Genomic DNA, 17,386 nt, shown 5'->3' with positions numbered 1-17,386 from the left:
AGAGGACTCTAGCACCTCAGGGCAGTGAAACCCCTGAAGATAGTGCCTGGGGAGGGGGATAGGAGTCTGAGGATGGATGTTCTGATCCCAGGGTCCGCTCCCAGGGCTAGGAGACAACAGAGCTGGGGAGGAAAGAGCTGTCATCTGGAACCCTTCCTGGCCCTCACCTGCCCCACCCAGCCAGGAGAGTAAGGAGGAGAAAGGATTCAGTGAGCCTGGGGTCGGTCCTCCTCCCTAGGTCCTTCGGGGACAGAGCTTTGGTCCAGGGCTAGGGTGGGGTGGAGTCAGTCGAAGGCCCTCACCTGCCAGGCACAGGTGCCCTGGGTGGCCAGGCCTGGCAGGTTCCTAGCTGGGAATCTGCTGAAGCTGAGGCCAGGAGGAGCCCAGGGACAGGAGGAGGGGAAGCCGGTGCACCAGTCATGGGGGCGGGGTGGGAGGGTTGCCCAGCAACCACCACGCGGCCGCCAAGGAGGGATTCTCAAAGAGCTGAGCAGAAAGGCTGGGCCACCAGGCCAAGTCTGGGCCTCGCATACCAATGGCCACACTGGGCCTCTGCCTTCCATCTCCTTCCTCCCTCCTCCTTCCTGGCTTGGAGCCCAAGCTGGGAGGACCGACTGAAAGGAGAAGGCACTCCGGCTGAAGGGTCTGGGGCCCGCAAGCTAGGGACCAGGCTGGGCTCCTCTCTCACGCCCGCCTGGGGAGGGATGGGATGCCCACCTCAGGCAGCGGGCAGGGGCACCCTTGGCTCGAGGGCTGTGCACACTGTATTATAGGAGCAGTAGTGTTAGAGTTAAGGTCCAATAGCTGCCTGCTCCAGGCTGAGCCCCCAGGAACCAGCCCCCCCCCAGCCTGGGCGGAGAATGCCGGGCATCCCCAAGGGTGACCTCCAGCAGCTGCCTGGAGGGGATGGTGTCCCACAAGTCTTCCGATGGCAGAGGGAGTCCTTGGTGCTGGACTGAAATCCCCTGTGCCACAGTGGTCCCTGCCTTTTTTCTGCTTCACTTACAAGGGGACAGCAGTGTCATCTGTCCCCAGAAGGAGCAATGGGTGAGGATGTCTTCCGGTTTCCCAGGTGCACAAGGGGGGCTGGGCCAAGTCAAGGGGGCCTGCCAGAGCCCCAGGAGGGAAGATCCTCCAGATTCCCCTCCCAGGTGTGTGCACCTGTGCCATGTCTGCAGACAGGTCCAAAGCTCTCACTGGGGTTGGGGGCTGTGACTCCAGAAGCTAAGGGGACTCCAGCACAGGTGGCGCCCCTGAGCCCCTCCTGCTCCCTAAAGAAGACAGGGAGCAGACAGACTGCTCTCTCCGCTGACCCCAGCTACCCTGAGAGCAAACCCCATCTCTGACCCCCGTCCTGTCTGCACACTCCCCTAATTGGTCCCTGTGGGCTCAGTGCTCCCCTCCCCTCCCTCTATCTGCCCTCTGCACCCCCAGACCCACCCCTCCCAGGCTCCTCCCTCTCTGGGGTCTGAATGGGATCTTTCTAAAATTTGAGCCCTAGGCCAGGGATTTAGCTCAGTGGTTCCGCCTCCTGTCTCAAAAGCGCAAGGACCTGAGTTCGATCCCTGATACCAAAAACAAAAAAAACCCCAAACAAACAAAAACTAAAATTTGAGCCCAACCCAACTGCCCCCCAGCTCAGCATCTGCCATGACTCCCCATGGCCTCAGGCAAGGACCCCGTGGGCCTGTACACCTCCTCTGTCCTCAATGCAGCCAGGCCTCTCTGCACAGCCTCCCTCACCCGAAGCTCACCCTCCCCGACCCTCTGGGTGATAGCAGAAGCAATACGTGGTCCTAGGAGCAGCCCTTTGGTGCCAGACCTGTGGTGCTCTTGGGGATCAGGAGTGAACTTCATCATGGCGGTTGAGTCCCCCCTGCCACAGGCTGCCAGGCTGCTAATAAACCAGCAGCCATTGGGCTGGGGATTTAGCTCAGCGGTTTCACCGCCTGCTGCGCAACCTCAAGGACCCAAGTTCGATCCCTGGTACCAAAAAAAAAACAACAAAAAAAACCCAGCAGCCAATGAGAGAAGGAGGTTGTTGTGGGGCCATGGTGTGAGCTCCAAAGGAAGGAAGCAGGGAGATAAGAGGTGGGGACATGGCGGTACACACTTGTAATCCTAGCTACTTGAGAGGCTGAGGCAGGAAGATCACAAGTTCAAGGCCAGCCTGGGCAATTTAGCAAGATCATGTCTCAAAATTTAATTTTTTTTTTGAGACTCTCTATGTAGTTCAGGCTGGCCTTAACCTCCCAAGGGCTGGGATTACAGGCATGTGCCACCACGCCTCACTCAAAATTTAAAAGGCTGGTGTAGCTCAATGGTAGAGCACTTGCCTAGCATGGTCAAGGGACTGGGTTCCATCCCTAGAACTAAAAGAGAGAGAGTTTGGGCCTGCCAAGTATGAGGCCCTGAGTTCAATTCCCAGCACCAAAAAAAAAAAAGAGGTCAGTTTGGAAAGAGCCAGAAGAATGTGTGAAACATTAGGAGCAGTATGTGCAAAGGTCCTGGGGCATAATAGAGCAAGACCTATTAAATAGAAAGGAGGCCAGGAAATTGGGGGGGGGGGCGTGCAGAATGTGGGATATAGCATGCATTCATGGAGGGGAATATGGATTTTTTTCTAAGTATAATAGAAAGCTCTTTGAAAGTTTTAAGCAGGGAAGTGACATGATCTAATTTATATTTTAAAATGCTCATCTGAACAACCACTTTGGAGAGCAATTTGGCAATAAGTAGCAGAGATGTGCATATCCCACAAGCCTGCAGCCCCACTCCCAGAGATTCTGGCACATGTGTGCACAGAGCTTTCGAAGATGCGGAGATGCAATGGCTGTTGTGCGTGAGACAAAGCGGGGCATGCCTGTCTGTGGGGGGAGGGGCTGGGTGTGGGGCCGCGTAGTGGGGGAACATTTGGCAGCAGGGTGGGCCTGCTGGGACCAACCTCACTGTGTGTATCCACTCTCTCCTCAGGGACTTCTGTTTGGGTCGTCGGGTGTGGCGCCTCAGGGGGAGGAGATGATTGTTTGTGATGTATCTGTTAGGCTGGGCCGGTTCCCTGTGGATGTAACTGAACACCCCAGATGGGGTAATTTATTTAGCACAATGCTGGGGGCTCCATCCATGAGTCCTTCTTGCTGCGTCCAAACTTGGCGTTAGGCAGTGTGTTGTGGGGAGACCAGCAAGGTGTCAGCTCAGGTATCACCCCTCTTCTTACGTAGCTGCTAATGTTGGTTTGGGGACCCCAACCCCATGGCCCCTCCTAACTCTAGTCACCCCCACAGATACCACCGACATGTGAATTTGAGGGTTATGTTTCCAACACATGAGCTTTTGGGGGCCACAGCAGTTGTACCTGCATCTGCGTGCTTCTGGGAGAGGATGGTGTGGAGGCCCAGGGCAGCTGGGGTGGGGGTCAGTAGCTGGGCCCCAAAGGATGGGGACTGTGGAGGGAGAAATGGCACCAGGTCTGCAGCTCTCAGAGCGGGGCCTTCCTTCCATGCAGTGTTTTCTACTCAATCAGTCCCTGGTTTTCTCCTTTCAGAAGAAGGTTGCAGCTAAGAGAAGCCCAGGGTCACCCAGCAAGCTGGGGACAGAGTAACCTGTGGCTCTTCCGGGGTTTTTTGTTTTGTTTTTTTTTGGTACCAGGGATCGAACTCGGGTCCTTGCGCTTGCATCGCAGTCGTCGAAACCACTGAGCTAAATCCCCGGCGAACCTGTGGCTCTTCCTTGAGGACAACTGGGCCTGTCCACTGGTGGTGAGCAGAGAGGTCGGGGCTGCCTTCAGGACCCCCTCAACCCTAAGAGCTCTTGATGGGGTCCTTCCCCAGCCCCCCATCCTCCCTGGCTCCCTCCATTCCCCCCACCAGGGCTGCCTCGGACCCAGCCCCTCATCATCGTGGATGGAGATGACGCCAACACGGGCTGGCTGGGGCCCAAGCCATCTCCTGGTAATTGGATTTCAGGGATGCTCGTGGCTATGCTAATGGTGGGCTGCCTAGCACTACCCCACTGCTCTGGGGGAGGGGAGGCCCCTTTTGAGTCAGCCCCTGATTCAAACCCGGCTCCAGCTAGCTTCCCAGCTGTGTGACCTTGGGCCAGTCATTCAACCTCCCTGAACCTTTGAAGCGGCAAAATAGCAGGTCCTCCTCTCTGGGATCTTGGGGGAAGGTGGAAAGAAAGGAGCCCCCAGAAACACTTGGCTCAATGTGGGGCCCAGGGAATTTGTTTGACGAGGGCCTCAGTGACTGGGGTTTTGCTGACAGTCTCCGAGGTCCGCCAGGGACAGTGAAGGGGACAGCCCAATCCGCCTGGGGAGCTAGTGGCTGACTCCCTTTTCCCTTGCTGCTTGTTTATATGTATCACCCAATTCGGGCAATGAACATGAATCTCTTGCATAACAAAATGCCAGGATGTGGATGGCACCTTGGGGCAGGGGCTGGAGAGTGGGTGTGAGGGGATCCCATGTTGCCTAGAGGTCAGAGTCCAGCCTGGAGGCTGCTGGCCAGGAGGCGTGGTCACCAGGGCTGAAGGGGAGAAGAGCCCCACGGAGCTTCCCCGGCCTGTGGGACCTGCAGCCAAGTCACCTACTTGGAGCTTTAAGTGGCTGACTGGGCAGCTCCTTAGGGAGAGGCATGGGGTAGGTGGGCTGGACCAAGAATGGGGTCTGCAGAGCAGGATGGCTGGGTGGTGGCAGTGGGGAGTCCCAGGATGTGAAGCGGTGAGAGAAGCCAGCCCGAGGTGCAGGCAAAATGGAGAAGGGGCCTGAACGGGGACACTGGGAAGGAGAGCAAGAGCTGCCCTAGAGGGGGGCCCCACTGGCTGTGCTCCCGGCAGATTTGAGCAATACCTGGGCTTGTCTTGGAGGAGAGGTAGTGAGGTGCTTGGCCTGGAAGGCAAACAAGCCAGGCCTTGGCAGGCTCACTGAGATCTAGGCTCCCATATCAGGCTAATGGGGTTGAAATCCTCTCTGTCACCCAAAAGCTGGGGTGGGATCTGGGGCAGGTATTTATCTAAGCCTCAGTTTCCCCATCTGTAAAATGGATCCAACAGGGTCCCTAGGGGTCTCCCCAGGAGGCTGGCAAACAAGACTGCTGGAGAAGCTGATGGGTTGATACTTTTCCAGGGCATGCAGGCTGGCCCCACCTTCTTCCTGCTGGGGTGAGAGCCAGGGCCCAAGTCTCACCCTTTCTTCAGTAAAGCCCTGCAGGGGTCCAGGGTGCTGCTAGGGTGCAGTGCTGGGCTCTGGACCCCCAGCCTCCAGAACCTTGAGCTACAGACAGCTCCATTCGTGCTAAGTTACCCAGCCTCTGGAATTTTGTTATAGCAACAGCAATGGACCGGGACAGACCTTTTTCAACTGTCACGATTTTACAGGCATCTTTAACGTTATCATCACACAAAAGCCTCCGATAAATGATGCCCCAGCCCCAGATGAGGAAACAGGGCCCCCAGGAGGTATAGCCACTGGCTCACAGTCACAGCTGGGGATTTCAGAAGCAACCCTGGCAAAGAACAAGGACCCTGGTTCCTCCTGCTAAGGCCTGCAGCTGGCCAAGTTACTTTTCCTCTCTGGGTCTCACTGTCCCTTCTGCAAGTGGGGCACGAGCAGGTGCTTGGATGTGTTAAGATGATTGCCCAGGTCCTGTGTCCAAGCTTGCTGGGGATGCACTTGGTGCTGGTAACAGTGTGGCCCGTGCCCCCGTGGGTCCCTACTCCCCTGTCCCTGTCCCCTCCCCAGCCCCGGAGCATCCAGCAGGCCTCAGCTTTCCACCTGAGCAGCATCCCTTCTGAGGACAATGACCTTGGCCTGGGGGCCCAGAGCTTGTCAAACATGGCAACTGCTCTCACAGTTTGAGGCGGCTTTGAACTCTCTCGTTTTATCTTTGGAATTCAGCACATTTCACATTGTATCTGTCTGTGGGGTGTTTCTCATCTACACCATGTTTTACACGGCTGCCTCACCCTTGTGGAGTACAGGTCCCTGGCGCCCCTGAGGGAAGGGAGGGCGGCAGAACCCAGCCCCTCTGCCCAAGAGGCGAGGCCACCAGTCCACATGGCAGCGGGATAGTCAGCAGTCACGGAGCTCCTGCGGGTGCCAGGCTCTGGGCTAGTGACAACCAGTGGGGCTCAGCAGGAGGGGGCACCTCCTGCCACCCAGCCTCCTCAGTCTGACCTCTGTTCTGCCTCTGTTGAACCCCCTATGGCTCCATTTCTCCCAAAGCCTGGAAAGGCCCCCATGGGCTGCCCCTGTTCCCATATCCCTCTGTCCTTTCCTTCTCTTCCCTCTTCCCTCTTCATTCTGCCTCCCGCACAGGGCCCCTTAGTGTACTGTGCCTCTCCCTGCCTCAGGGCCTTTGCATGACTATTCCTTACCTGGCCACCTGGCACTGCTCCTCCAGGCTGGCTCCCTCTATCAGCAGGTCTTTGTCTACTCCTTTGTGATCAGCCCCCACCTGCCGACCTCCTCTCTCTTTTCTCTTTGATTTCCCTGCACCACCTTGGGCACTAAGGGATTCTGGTTCAAGGTTATACTTGTGCTGCTCTTTGTCTTTGACTGCACAAATCCTGTACCAGCAGGGCCTGACCATCTGCACCCCAGCACCCCACACATAGGAGGAGCGGGGTGTGGGTCTGTTTGCTGATAGGGAGCTGAGGAAGCAGGTTGGGGGGGAACTGGGAACTGGGGAGGGCGGAGCAGCCCCCACTCCTGCACCTGGCTGTAGCTACTCCAGCAGGCAAGGCCAGGGGGAGGCATGTTCACTACAGACGGGAATGTGGGGTGGAAGCGTCCTGCACACAGAGGGGCTACGCCCGCTCAAAGTCACCGCTCTGCCTGCACTCCCAGCCCTTCCTGGCTGGACACCTGCTCAGCGCTTTCCCCGGGTCACTGCTCGCTGCCTGTCCTCTCTGACCTGCAGGATTTAGTTCCTGTCAGGGAAGAGCCAGGCAGCTCCCCAAGCTGGGGAGGGAGGCACTGGGCCTCCTGCCACTGCCCTTGAGCAGCCCCTGTGCCCCGTCATGGATGCACCCTGCCTTAGGTCCTACTCCTGGGGTCTGGTCTGGGCAGTGGAGAGCCCAGGTGTGAGAATTGGGGACAATCTGGAAACTGTAGGTGCTTTTAGTACATGGTTGCTGGGGACCTGCTGTGCCCCAGGCTCTGCTTCGAGCTGTGGATGGGACTCACGGGCTGTGGGGAGTGTTTAACCAGACAGCCACTTTTCTGGGCAGTGGGACACCCCACAGGTGTGGCAGGGACCTGCTCTAGCCCCAGGTAGGTGAATGTGGCACTCAGGGCTGGCTCTTGGGGTGAAAATGGGGTCTCTTCTAGGGGGAGGCACCAGCCCATGCAAAGGTCCTGGGGCTGGAGGAAGTGGGACAGGTTTGAGTACCTGGAGTGTGGTCCAAGAAGAGACAGAGAAAGAGGAGAAAAAGGTAGAGTGATACAATTTTTGGACCTTTGGGGCCTAGAGCATTTAGGGGGCCTTTTCTTTTCTTTTCTTTTTTGGTACCGGGGATCAAACTGGGGATCTTGTACTTGCGAGGCAGGTGGTGGAACCACTGAGCTAAATCCCCAGCCCAGGGGGGCCATTTCTTATCCTGAGAGAAAAGGGTTTGCTTATTAGTCACTGAGGTCCATAAGGCCTTCCCAGGCTCCCCACTGGGGGATGGAGACTGTTATTGTTATTATTGTTGTTGTTGTTGTTATTATTACTTGTGGTTCTGGGGATCAACCCAGTGCCTGGTTTGTACAAGGTGAGCTGAGCTCCACCCCAGCCCCAGGAGAGTTGTAATGGGTAAATTAGGAGCTTGGATCGGCACCGTGAGGGTCCTGTCCATCCCACAGGGCAAGCTGGGGGAGCTCACACCCAGCCAGGGGCACGGCCAGCCTGAGCCAGGCCTTGCGGCAGTGGCCCCTGCTCCACACACTGCTGAAAATGACATTGTATGACTTTGTTTATAAAGACAAATATATTAGTATGATATTTTAAAATACTTTCTTTGACCAAGAGGTTTACTTTTTTCCTGTGATAGTAAAAGAAATTACTTTTTTTCTTTTCTCTTATAGTACTGGGGATTGAACCCAGGGGCTCACACATGCTAGGCAAGGACTCTACCACTGAGCTACACTCTAGTTCTTTTCATTGTTTATTTTGAGGCAAGATCTCCCTAAGTTGCTAGGTTGCCCGGGCTGGGCTCAAACTTGCGGTCCTCCTGCCTCAGCCTCCCAAAGTGCTGAGATTACAGGGGTCCACTGCCACACCTGGTGGCTTCTTTCAATGATCTTTTGCCTAGAAGGAGCAGGAAAGGCACCAACTGGGGCACTGGGAGGAGGAAGAGGGGTGTTCGTGTCTCTAGCGTGTCTCTACCCCTTCTTCCTGCCCCATCCTCGATCCCAACCTCGTGACTCCTCATGCTGTGGGGGGAAGTGCTGAGCCTCCTCAGCCCCTTGCCCACTGCTGTGCCCGTGCCACACAGTGCCACCTCGGCCTTTCTCGGAGCCCCGCTCAGAGCCACCTCCATGGCATGGAGCACAAGCCCCAAGGCCAGGCAGGGACAGGTGCCATTCATCTCTGTGCATTGGTGCCCAGCACAGTCCTGCACACAGTGGGTGCTGGACTCAGAGTTTTGTGTAGAATGTGAGGTAGGGGCTGGGTGCCACCTTTATCCCTAGGCCCCCTCTGACCTTTAGTGACAGTTGCCAAGCACTCGGGTCTGGCTTTCTCTCACTCCCTGGACAGTGGCCACCTGCCAGTGCCTAACTAGGCCGGGAGGTGGGGCACACTCTGGGGAGACTGCACCCCGCCCATCTGCCCGCTGGGACAGCCAGTGCCTGAGCCCGAGGGGGATGGGGCTGGGTACACTGCAGGAGCAGCAGGGTGGAGTCGGGGAAGGACCAGCAGAGTGTGGAGGAGGCCAGGACTGAGGCCCCAGGACCCCAGCTGGCCCCAGGGACTAAGAGGACTAAGAGTGCCTGGCATCAGAGCACCCTGAGGTCACAGGGCAGTGCTGGGTCAGAGCCAACCTGTGCAGTCCAGTGGGGTGTAGTACTGATGCGTCCACAGGCAGAGGCCACCTCACCTGTGCAGGGGCTGGCAAGCAGACCCGGGACAGCTCCCAGGGCGGGCACGCTCAGGAACCTGCACCCCATGCAAGCCCATGAGCCTCAAGCCTCTCCCCAGTCCCCAGAGCCAGGTTCTACTGCTCACTCAGGCCCTATGGAGTCCATAGACCCTGTTTGAAGGCTAGGCACGGTAGCACTCACCTATAGTCCCTGGTACTCAGGAGGCTGAGGCAGGAGGATCACTTGAGCCCAGGAGTCCAGGGCCAGCCCAAGTAATAAGACAAAGCAAAAAGTCCATTTGGTGGGGAGGATCTGGGACCCCAGAGTAGGGCTGGGTCAGGAGTCCCACCTTGTACTCCAAGCCCAGTGCTCACTCTTTTTTTTTTTTTTTTGTACCAGGGATCGAACTCAGGACCTTGCGCTTGTGAGGCAGGCAGCAGTGCTTGCTCTTTACCTTACTTGGCCGCTCAGCTCACTGACACAGCTGAGCTCCCATAGCCAGCCAGGGCTGATGACCAGTTATGACCTTAAATCTCAGCCAAACTTCAGGGCATGAGGGAGGGGACCTGGATGGAAGAACTCGGAGCCCCAAGGTCAGAGCAGGGGTTGGGCTAGGGCAGCCCTGGCCTGGGAACAGGAAAGCCCAGAGCTGCTCGGAGCCGTCCTCTTCCTGGAGGGAGGGCTGGGCAACCACATCGGAGGGACAGCCTCTTGGTGTCCGCCAGCACTGCTGCCCCTTCCCAGTCCTCTCCCCAGTCCCCAGGCTCTTACCCTGGGAGAGCCCGGCCGAGCTGGGGACACTGGGCAGACAGATGTCAAAGTCCCTGGGTAGAGGAGGACAGGGACCCGGAAGAGTGAGCTGAGGGGCTGTTTGGCCACTAGGAGCTCCCAGTGGGCCAGGAGAGGAGGACAGTGGGGCCGAGGTCCTCTGCAGGCCAGGACTGAGCCAGGCGCTGAGCCTCACTGCCCTTGGTCCCCTTGGCAGATGAGGCCATCTGACCGGCCCACCCTGCCCCAGGGCACGGCCAGGTGGGCATGGGGCAATTCACCCAACTTGCTGTGCCTGGCAAGGCCACACACAGTGGCGTCCAAGGTGCCAGGCAGGCGGGGCCGCACCCCTGTCTGACAGGGGCCTACAGGATGGCAGGTCAGCGCCCCCTCTCCTCCCGCCCCTCCAAGGCTCACTGCCAACCCATTTGGCCCGCAGCCTGCCCTGAGCGGAGCCAGCTCTCATTTGCAGCCGGTGTTAATTAAGAGAGAGAGGTGCTGGGGGGAGGCAGGGAGGGTTGCAGAGGGCAGCTCCGACAGCCACAGCGTGCCCTGGGCCTGAGGCGCCCCCTCCTCCCCTGCTGGCCCCAGGCCTGCTTTGCCACAGTCCCTGGGGCCACACTCAAGCCCCCTCTTTGTGGCTTGGCTTTGGAGTGAGACAGATCCAGTTCTAATTCTGCCACTGCCACTGTGGGCCTCCACCTCTCTGGGCTTCGGTCACCTCTGTAAAGCGGGAACAATAGCCCCTCCCTGGTGGCCTTGCTGTGATAAGTGGGATCATTTGCCCCAAGCCCTGCCTCCGTGCCTGGCCAGACTCTTGCTTGGTCAGTGGAAAGGCAGAGGCCACATGCGGAGCCAGCCCCTCCCAGCCTGGCCCACACCCACCGGGGACCCGCTGTGGCCCCTCCAGCCCACACTTCTCACCCCCTGCCCATTGCTCAGCTCGCCTTCTTCCCGCCTCCCTTCGGCCCCCACTTCCTCAAGGGAGCGCCCGGCCACTCCTCGCCTCTCCATCTTAATTAGCTGCTTGTATTAATCTCACAAGTAACATGGCAACTTGCAGCCCTGGGTGTTCGGGCTGTGGAATTAATTATTCCCCAAGCGAAGAGCTGTCAGGTCTGGGAGACCAGCCACTCAGAGCCACCCGACACCACTTAGCAGAGTCCGCAGCTTCTGCACAGAGCCCAGGGCACAGCCCTCCTACAGGAAGGGCTGCGACTGGTGTGGCCAGGGCAGGGGCGTGAAAGGAGCTGAAGACCCAGCCTGGGAGCCAGGCCCCCAGGCCCACCTGGGCAGCTTGGGGTCTGGGGCACCCCACACCCCGCCTGGTGAATCCAGAAGTTCACCAGCGGCACAGACTTGTAGCCGCAGTGGGAGCCCAGGCAGGGCCAAGGGTGAGGATGTCAGCCACACGGAAAGTGGGAGGGGCAGCCAGCTGGGCACAGTGAGCTACACAGGGCTGCTTGGGAAAGTGGTGGCTGTGGCGGTGCCACCTACTATATTTGCTAGAGTCACGGCCCCAAAGAGGGGTGCCCTCCCCCTTCACCTTCACATGGACCCTGGAATGAATGGCACTGCTGCCCACTGCACATCTGGGGAAACTGAGGCCCAGGTGCCCCAGCCACAGTGTGTTGGGCCCTGACATGGCAACCCTTGGCTGGCCCCACCAGGCAGCCCCAGCCCTGTCCCTGTCCTCATGGCTCCTGCTTGTCCTGGCAGCACTTTCCACACTCGAAGTGGTAGAGTTGTGAGCCCAAGAGCAGGGATCAGGCCACCTGTACCCCCGTCCCCGCCTCAGGCCAGGCCCTACTGGGTCTCATAGTGGCCCACCACACCATTTGATGCTGGGGGGCAAAAGAATGACGGACAGAAGGACACTTGGTGTGTGTCCTCTGCCACCCTGACCCCCACAGGCAGCTGCTTCCCTGATGGCTCTCCTCTGCCCTGTCCCTGCCACCCTACAAACCTCAGGCCATTAGGAGCATCAAGGGACAAGAGTCCCGGCCCCTCTCCCACCCCCACCCCCATCACGTGCCCCTGCTCAAGGGGCTGGGAGGCCCTGTAGCCAGAGTCTGAGGGCCTAGGGTTCTGGGCCAGCTGGGGGGCAACTGACAGCCACTCCAAGACCCCTCTTCCCAGCACGCTGCCTGCCCCAGCTAGCTCTACTGACTGCTTCTCTCTCTCTCTTGCAGCCAACAGCTCCCTGCTTGGAGGCGGAGGTGGTAAGTGGACCTTCCTGAGTTTGGGGGTAGGGAGGTTGGTGACATCTCTTTTGGCATCTCCTTTTTCGTGTGTGTGTAAGGGCTGTTATTGGCTATTGAACCCAGGGCCTTCACACTGAGCTAAATCCCCAGTGCCTTTTCTATTTTTTATTTTGAGACAAGATCTCACTAAGTCACTACATTGCCCAGGCAGGGGCTCAAACTTTTGATCCTCCTGCTTCAGCCTCCCAGAGTGCTGGGATTACAGGTGTGCCCCACCATGCCTGGCTTTCTATCCTTTCCTCCCTTCCTGCCCCTGTTAGCTCAGCCCTCCCTTCCGTCACCATACCAAAGCTGGAGGTCTGGATGGCCGGCCTGGCTCCGTCACTGCCGAGGTGGCCTGCACCCTCTCCTGCCCGCACAGGGCTCCTGCTGGCCAAGTGTAGGGCGCTGGGGGCCAGGATGTGTTGGGGAAAGCCAGTCCCAGTCCCGCCCCTCATGACCTGTGGCCTCCGGAAGCCCTGTGTCCACTGCCTGCTTCCTCACCTGACAGGGTAGTTGTTGCCTCTGCCCTGCCCTGGAGCCTGGAAGGTGGCTCTGCAGCCAGGACAGACGGTGGTAAAGTCAGGGGAGCTGTGCCCCTGCTAAGTCCCCAGGGACATCCATGTGTTCACTCTTGTCAGCTGGCTACCATGAGGCAGGGGTCCTGGAGAGTCAGGCCAACAGGAAGTCAGTGGTCAAGTGGGTCCGGCTGCCAGGTGTGGGGCCAAGGTTATCAGGAGGTGCGGAGGGGGCATCAGTGGCCCCAGCACCTCCCCACCAGCCTCCCCATCCTGGCCATACAACTCCGGCCCCAGCCCCCAGCCCGCCGGGCAGCTGCTGTCTATACAGGCAACAGCAGGATGATGGGTGCGCCAGGGGGCAGGGGTTAATGCGCTGTAGGATAAATCCAGGGGGCCGTGTTTACGGCGGCGGTGGCGGGGCCCAGGCCAGGTTTTAAAAGGGGGAAAAATAAAAGGGGCAGTGGAGGTCAGGAATAAATAAGAGCGGCGTTAAGAGCTGGCAGTGACCAGCCAGCCAGCCAGGACGCAGAATGGGGTCTGTTTGCAACTAGAGATGCTTCCCCTCCCCCTTCTCCTCTAGCCGTCCCCGTGGAGGTCATGGCCACCCAGGAGGCGACTGTGGGCTCACAGATGGGCTGCCACCCAGGCCCTGCTCCGGGGCCTGTCCCTCCCAAGTGGCCATCACCAGCCCCCACGCACCCTCTCCTGTCCACTTGCTCATCACCCAGCGCTTGAGCGCCTCCTGTGTGCTAGGCACTGAGCCAGGTGTCAGGGCACATGTGGTGGGCTCAGGTGGGCCTGGTCGCTGTTCTCCCGGTTCACCGTGTCGCCCACCATGACACCAGCTGATCTGGGGGTGGGGTCACAGGCACCAGAGCAGCATGGCCAGAAGCACCCGCCTGCGCTGGAGCTGGAGCCCTGGCATGGGTAGGAGCAAACCCTGCAAAGACAGGAGGGAAGGGCGCCCAGGCAGAGGAACCGCATGGGCAAAGCCCAGAAGGGAAGGAACGCATGGGCTTTTGGGAAGGCTCAGCAGATCAGAGTCCTCGGGGGAGGCCTGAGAGATCCTGGGAGGAGCTGGGGTTTAGCCAGTCCAAGAGGATCAAAGGGAGATGTGGGCCTTCTCAATCCTCAGCTCATCATTTGTCTTCTGCTCAAAAACCCTCACTTAAAAAAAAACCCACAAAAAACCCCTCACTTCACTCAGAGCCGAGGCCAAGGTCCTTACCATGGCCCACAAGGTCCCCAGTCAGAGCCCTTCAGAATCCCCTTCCCACTGGGCTCCGGCTGCACCCGCAGGTTGCAGGAACAGGCCAGGCCCACTTGTGTCTCAGGGCCTTTGCATTGACTGCCTCTCTGCCAGGAGTGCTCCTCCTGCAGATGTCCTTGGGGGTGCCCCCAACCCTCTTCCAAGTCTTTACTTGAAGCTGTCTTCTCAGAGGGGCTCCCAGATCCCTGGCTCCTCACCCTGCTCTTGAATGTTCTCAGAGCACTGAGCTCACGTTGAGTCACCCAGAACTGGATCTGCTGCACAGGGACTGTTGAGTGACTGAGTGAACTACAGGTGAAGATTGGGATGGCCTTAAAAGGGAAAGGGCAGAGGGCCAGCCCTCAAGGTTGTAGATGGAGCAAGCAGTAGTCTGTAGATGCCCTGGTGACCTTACTCTGGAGAGCCAGGGGCCATTGTGGGGCCCCCAGGTCCATCGCGGCCTCAGGGATTTGGGAGGCCCATGCGCGAGCGTGGCCTGCCTGACGAGGAGATGGATGGGCAGCACAACCCGGAGGAAGTGGGCCCAGACTCCAGCCTTTTAAGCTGCCTGAGATTTATGGAGCCTCCGGCAGCTCCCTGGGGCTGTCACTCTACTAATGTGATTGGAACAAGGTGGAGGTGGCAGGGAGGGGCTGTGGTGGGCTGGGGATAGGCTGGCGGAGTCTGGGGCCGCCCTCAGCATCTCCTGCCCTCATGTGTCCCCTGAGGCCTTGTCCCCAGCCTCAAAATGGCTGGAGGGGGAGTGTCCCCAACTCTTCCCCGACCCCAGGATCTCCACTGGGCCCCCAGAGGCTCCTCAGCAGGGCTCAGACCCTGCGTGCGCCCCGTCTCCCCACCTTCCACCCACCAATCCCCACCCATGCGTTGGACAAGCCCTGTTCCTCCTAGCGCCCTCTTGCCCTGACACAGCTGCCCGCCCCTCACCCTGTCCGTCGCCTTCTCCCCAAGCACTGATCCCTGTGACACACTTGCACCTTACCTGCACTCCTTTCTGCCCTTCTCCACGCCTGGAATCTCCCCTCCCCAAGAGGAGCCAGGCTGTGGCACCCTGGGAGGAGGGGGCAGGTCTCAGCCGCCAGTGGCTGGGGACCTGGGGCTCCTCCTGAAGGGCCAGGGTGCAGCTGCCCACCATGTTGGCTGCAAGCGATGGAGACGCAGGGTGGCAAGGACTTTGGCTCTGCGAAGCTGGGCACCCCCAACCTCAGAGACAGCCCCCAGGCGCTGCTGGGGCTAAAGGGACTTAATCCTGAAGGTACAGGATTCCTGGGAGGGGTCAACACAGTGTCTTGGGGAACCTCCCCACCCTGGTCCAGGCTGTCTCTGGGTTGAGGGGCTCTGTTGAGCACTGGGACTCAAGACTTGGTTCTGCCCTCAAGGGGACCCAGTTTGGTAAGAGGTTTCTCATCAAAGGGAACATTGGACTTGGGCACTGAAGGCTGAATAGGAGTTCAGCAGGTACAGCATGATGGAGAAGGCCCCAGGGACAGATGGCATCTGCTACAGGGAAGCCTAATATCCAGGGTCGACTGGCTGATGATTGCTGGGCCCACTCCTCTCCCCACCTCCCTCATAGAAAGCCTTTTTTTGTCTCAATAAAAAATTTTTAAGAACACTCTCCCATTGTATAGTAAGAAGGGAGGTGGGTTCTAAATCAGACTGGGAATCGACAGAGCCTTGACTCATCTCTCCTGTTTATTAGGACTGAAATGTTTACTTGGCGATAAGAAGCTGGCTTTCTCGGCGAGATTTGTGCGCTCTTTTTCAATTACCCCTCGTCTTTCTCTGCCACTTTTGCACTAAAGGGATAATAAATGTATCGGAGCGTTTCAATTATTCATCTAAATCATGACTGCGCTTGCCACGGCCAAGCTTTAGTGACAGATTAATTCAGGGCAGTCTTCCTCTCCTGCATGGCCGCCATCTCTGCTCTGGCCTGGCCAGCGCCCATGGACCAGCTCCAGAGATGGGTGGGGTGGGACCAGGTCGGTCCCTGGCAAGAGAGTGAGGCCTGATAGGATGATACCCTGTGCCCCGCCCCTAGCCACACCCCTGCCTAGGGCCTCCTAGGGTCAGGCCCACCCTCACCTGCAGCCCCCACCTGCCAGTTCAGCTCTGCACATGTCAGTGTCAGTGTCAGTCAGTGTCAGGGTCAGTCAGTCCCAGGAGAAGCCTGGGGACCGGGCTTCCCTCCAGCCCTCACATGGCACAGGGCCTTTGCACCTGCTGCTCCTGTGCCTGAGAGCTCCTCTGCCTTCTTGCTATAGCTCCCTCCTTTCCAGCACCTTCTCGTGTTGGGCCAGCCTGTCCGGCCAACCCCACCTCTGTTGATTGAGGGCCTCTATGTGCCCGGCACTGTCCCCAATGCTGGGGTGCAGCAGACCCAGACTGATGTGGTGGTGTCGGACTTTCCTTTGTGTGGCGCTACCTGGCCTCCTAAGGGGCACATGCAGGGCAGGCAGAGGTGCTGGCTGCAGACTCTCTGTGGGTGGCCTGTGCCCCGACACCCTGCCCACTGCCGCTCTGCCCATGGGGCAAGCACAGCACACATCTCTCCCCAGCCTCACCAAGGCAGCCCTGGCTGTGTGTGCAGCCAGCCACCCTCTGCTCTCCTCATGATGGCACTGCTATCCTATGGCCAGCTGCACCTTCTCTTTCTCTCTTGTTTTCTCCTCCTCCTCTTTTCCTCTCTTTTCTTCCTTCCTTCCTTCCTCCTTCCTTCCTCCCTCTCTCCATCATACACACACACACACACACACACACACACACACACGCACGCACACACGCACGGCCTCACGCGCTCCTCTCTTTGAGGATTAGCGTCCTCTGAGCCCCCAGACCTGAGCGAGGCGGTCTTCACCTTCTTGCCCCGAACTATCTCCCACCACAGCTGCTGATCCATGTTTGCTTCCTGTGGCCACCAGGAAAGGCCCAGCCCAGGCTGCTCTGGTGAGCAGAGCCTGACTGTGCAGATAGTGTGGCCTCCATGGGCCTTGGGCTGCCTGGGTGCTCTGGAGACCAGTGTGTGCCACTGGCCTTCCTGGCCGCTCTGGGCTCAGGCTGTATGCGTCCAGAGCTGGGGGTCTGAGGGGTGAGGGAAGGGCGCATGGAAAGTGAGCAGGACAGGGCCCTGGCTCCTGCTCCCGCATAGAGCCCAGCGATAGAGTCCTCTCCACACCCCTCTGTGCCTTCCCCTCCCCACCTCCTTCTCTTCTGGTGCTTTCTCCCCACTCAGGGCTCTGCTCACACACCCCTTCCCCACCACTACAGGTGCCCATTCCTAGTGGCCTCTTTCCTGTTAGCTCCATTTCCTCCTCCCAGGTCACCACTGGGATGTGGGAGCTGGGCGTCCCCTCCTAGGAGCTGTAGCACCCAGGGCACAGGACCGGCACAGGGCGGGCTGAGCACCTTTGATGAACGGGGCCTGGAGTCAGCAGGGTGAGGGGCAGGGTGCTGCTCTGAAGGAGAGGGCACCGTGCGCTTGGGCACGGCAAGGCTTTGTGAGCAGGGGTGTGAGGTGGCC

At 58.8% G+C, this 17,386-nt stretch overlaps 1 protein-coding gene across 2 annotated transcripts in view; it reads left to right on the top strand.

Moving 5' to 3' along the window:
* Positions 1-17,386, top strand: part of Macrod1 (mono-ADP ribosylhydrolase 1) — a 142,345-nt gene that overhangs the window by 118,436 nt on the left and 6,523 nt on the right. For both annotated transcript variants that reach the window (XM_004852550.3, XM_004852551.3), the window contains exon 4: positions 12,025-12,054. In XM_004852550.3, coding sequence (XP_004852607.1) covers positions 12,025-12,054 — 30 coding nt within the window. The remainder of the gene's footprint in view (positions 1-12,024; positions 12,055-17,386) is intronic.

The sequence above is a fragment of the Heterocephalus glaber genome, unplaced genomic scaffold (assembly GCF_053883595.1).
Source record: "Heterocephalus glaber isolate CG9 unplaced genomic scaffold, H.glaber_assembly_v1.0 deba00000594, whole genome shotgun sequence".
Lineage (NCBI taxonomy): Eukaryota > Metazoa > Chordata > Mammalia > Rodentia > Bathyergidae > Heterocephalus > Heterocephalus glaber.
This window is presented reverse-complemented; position numbering and strand designations above follow the sequence as displayed.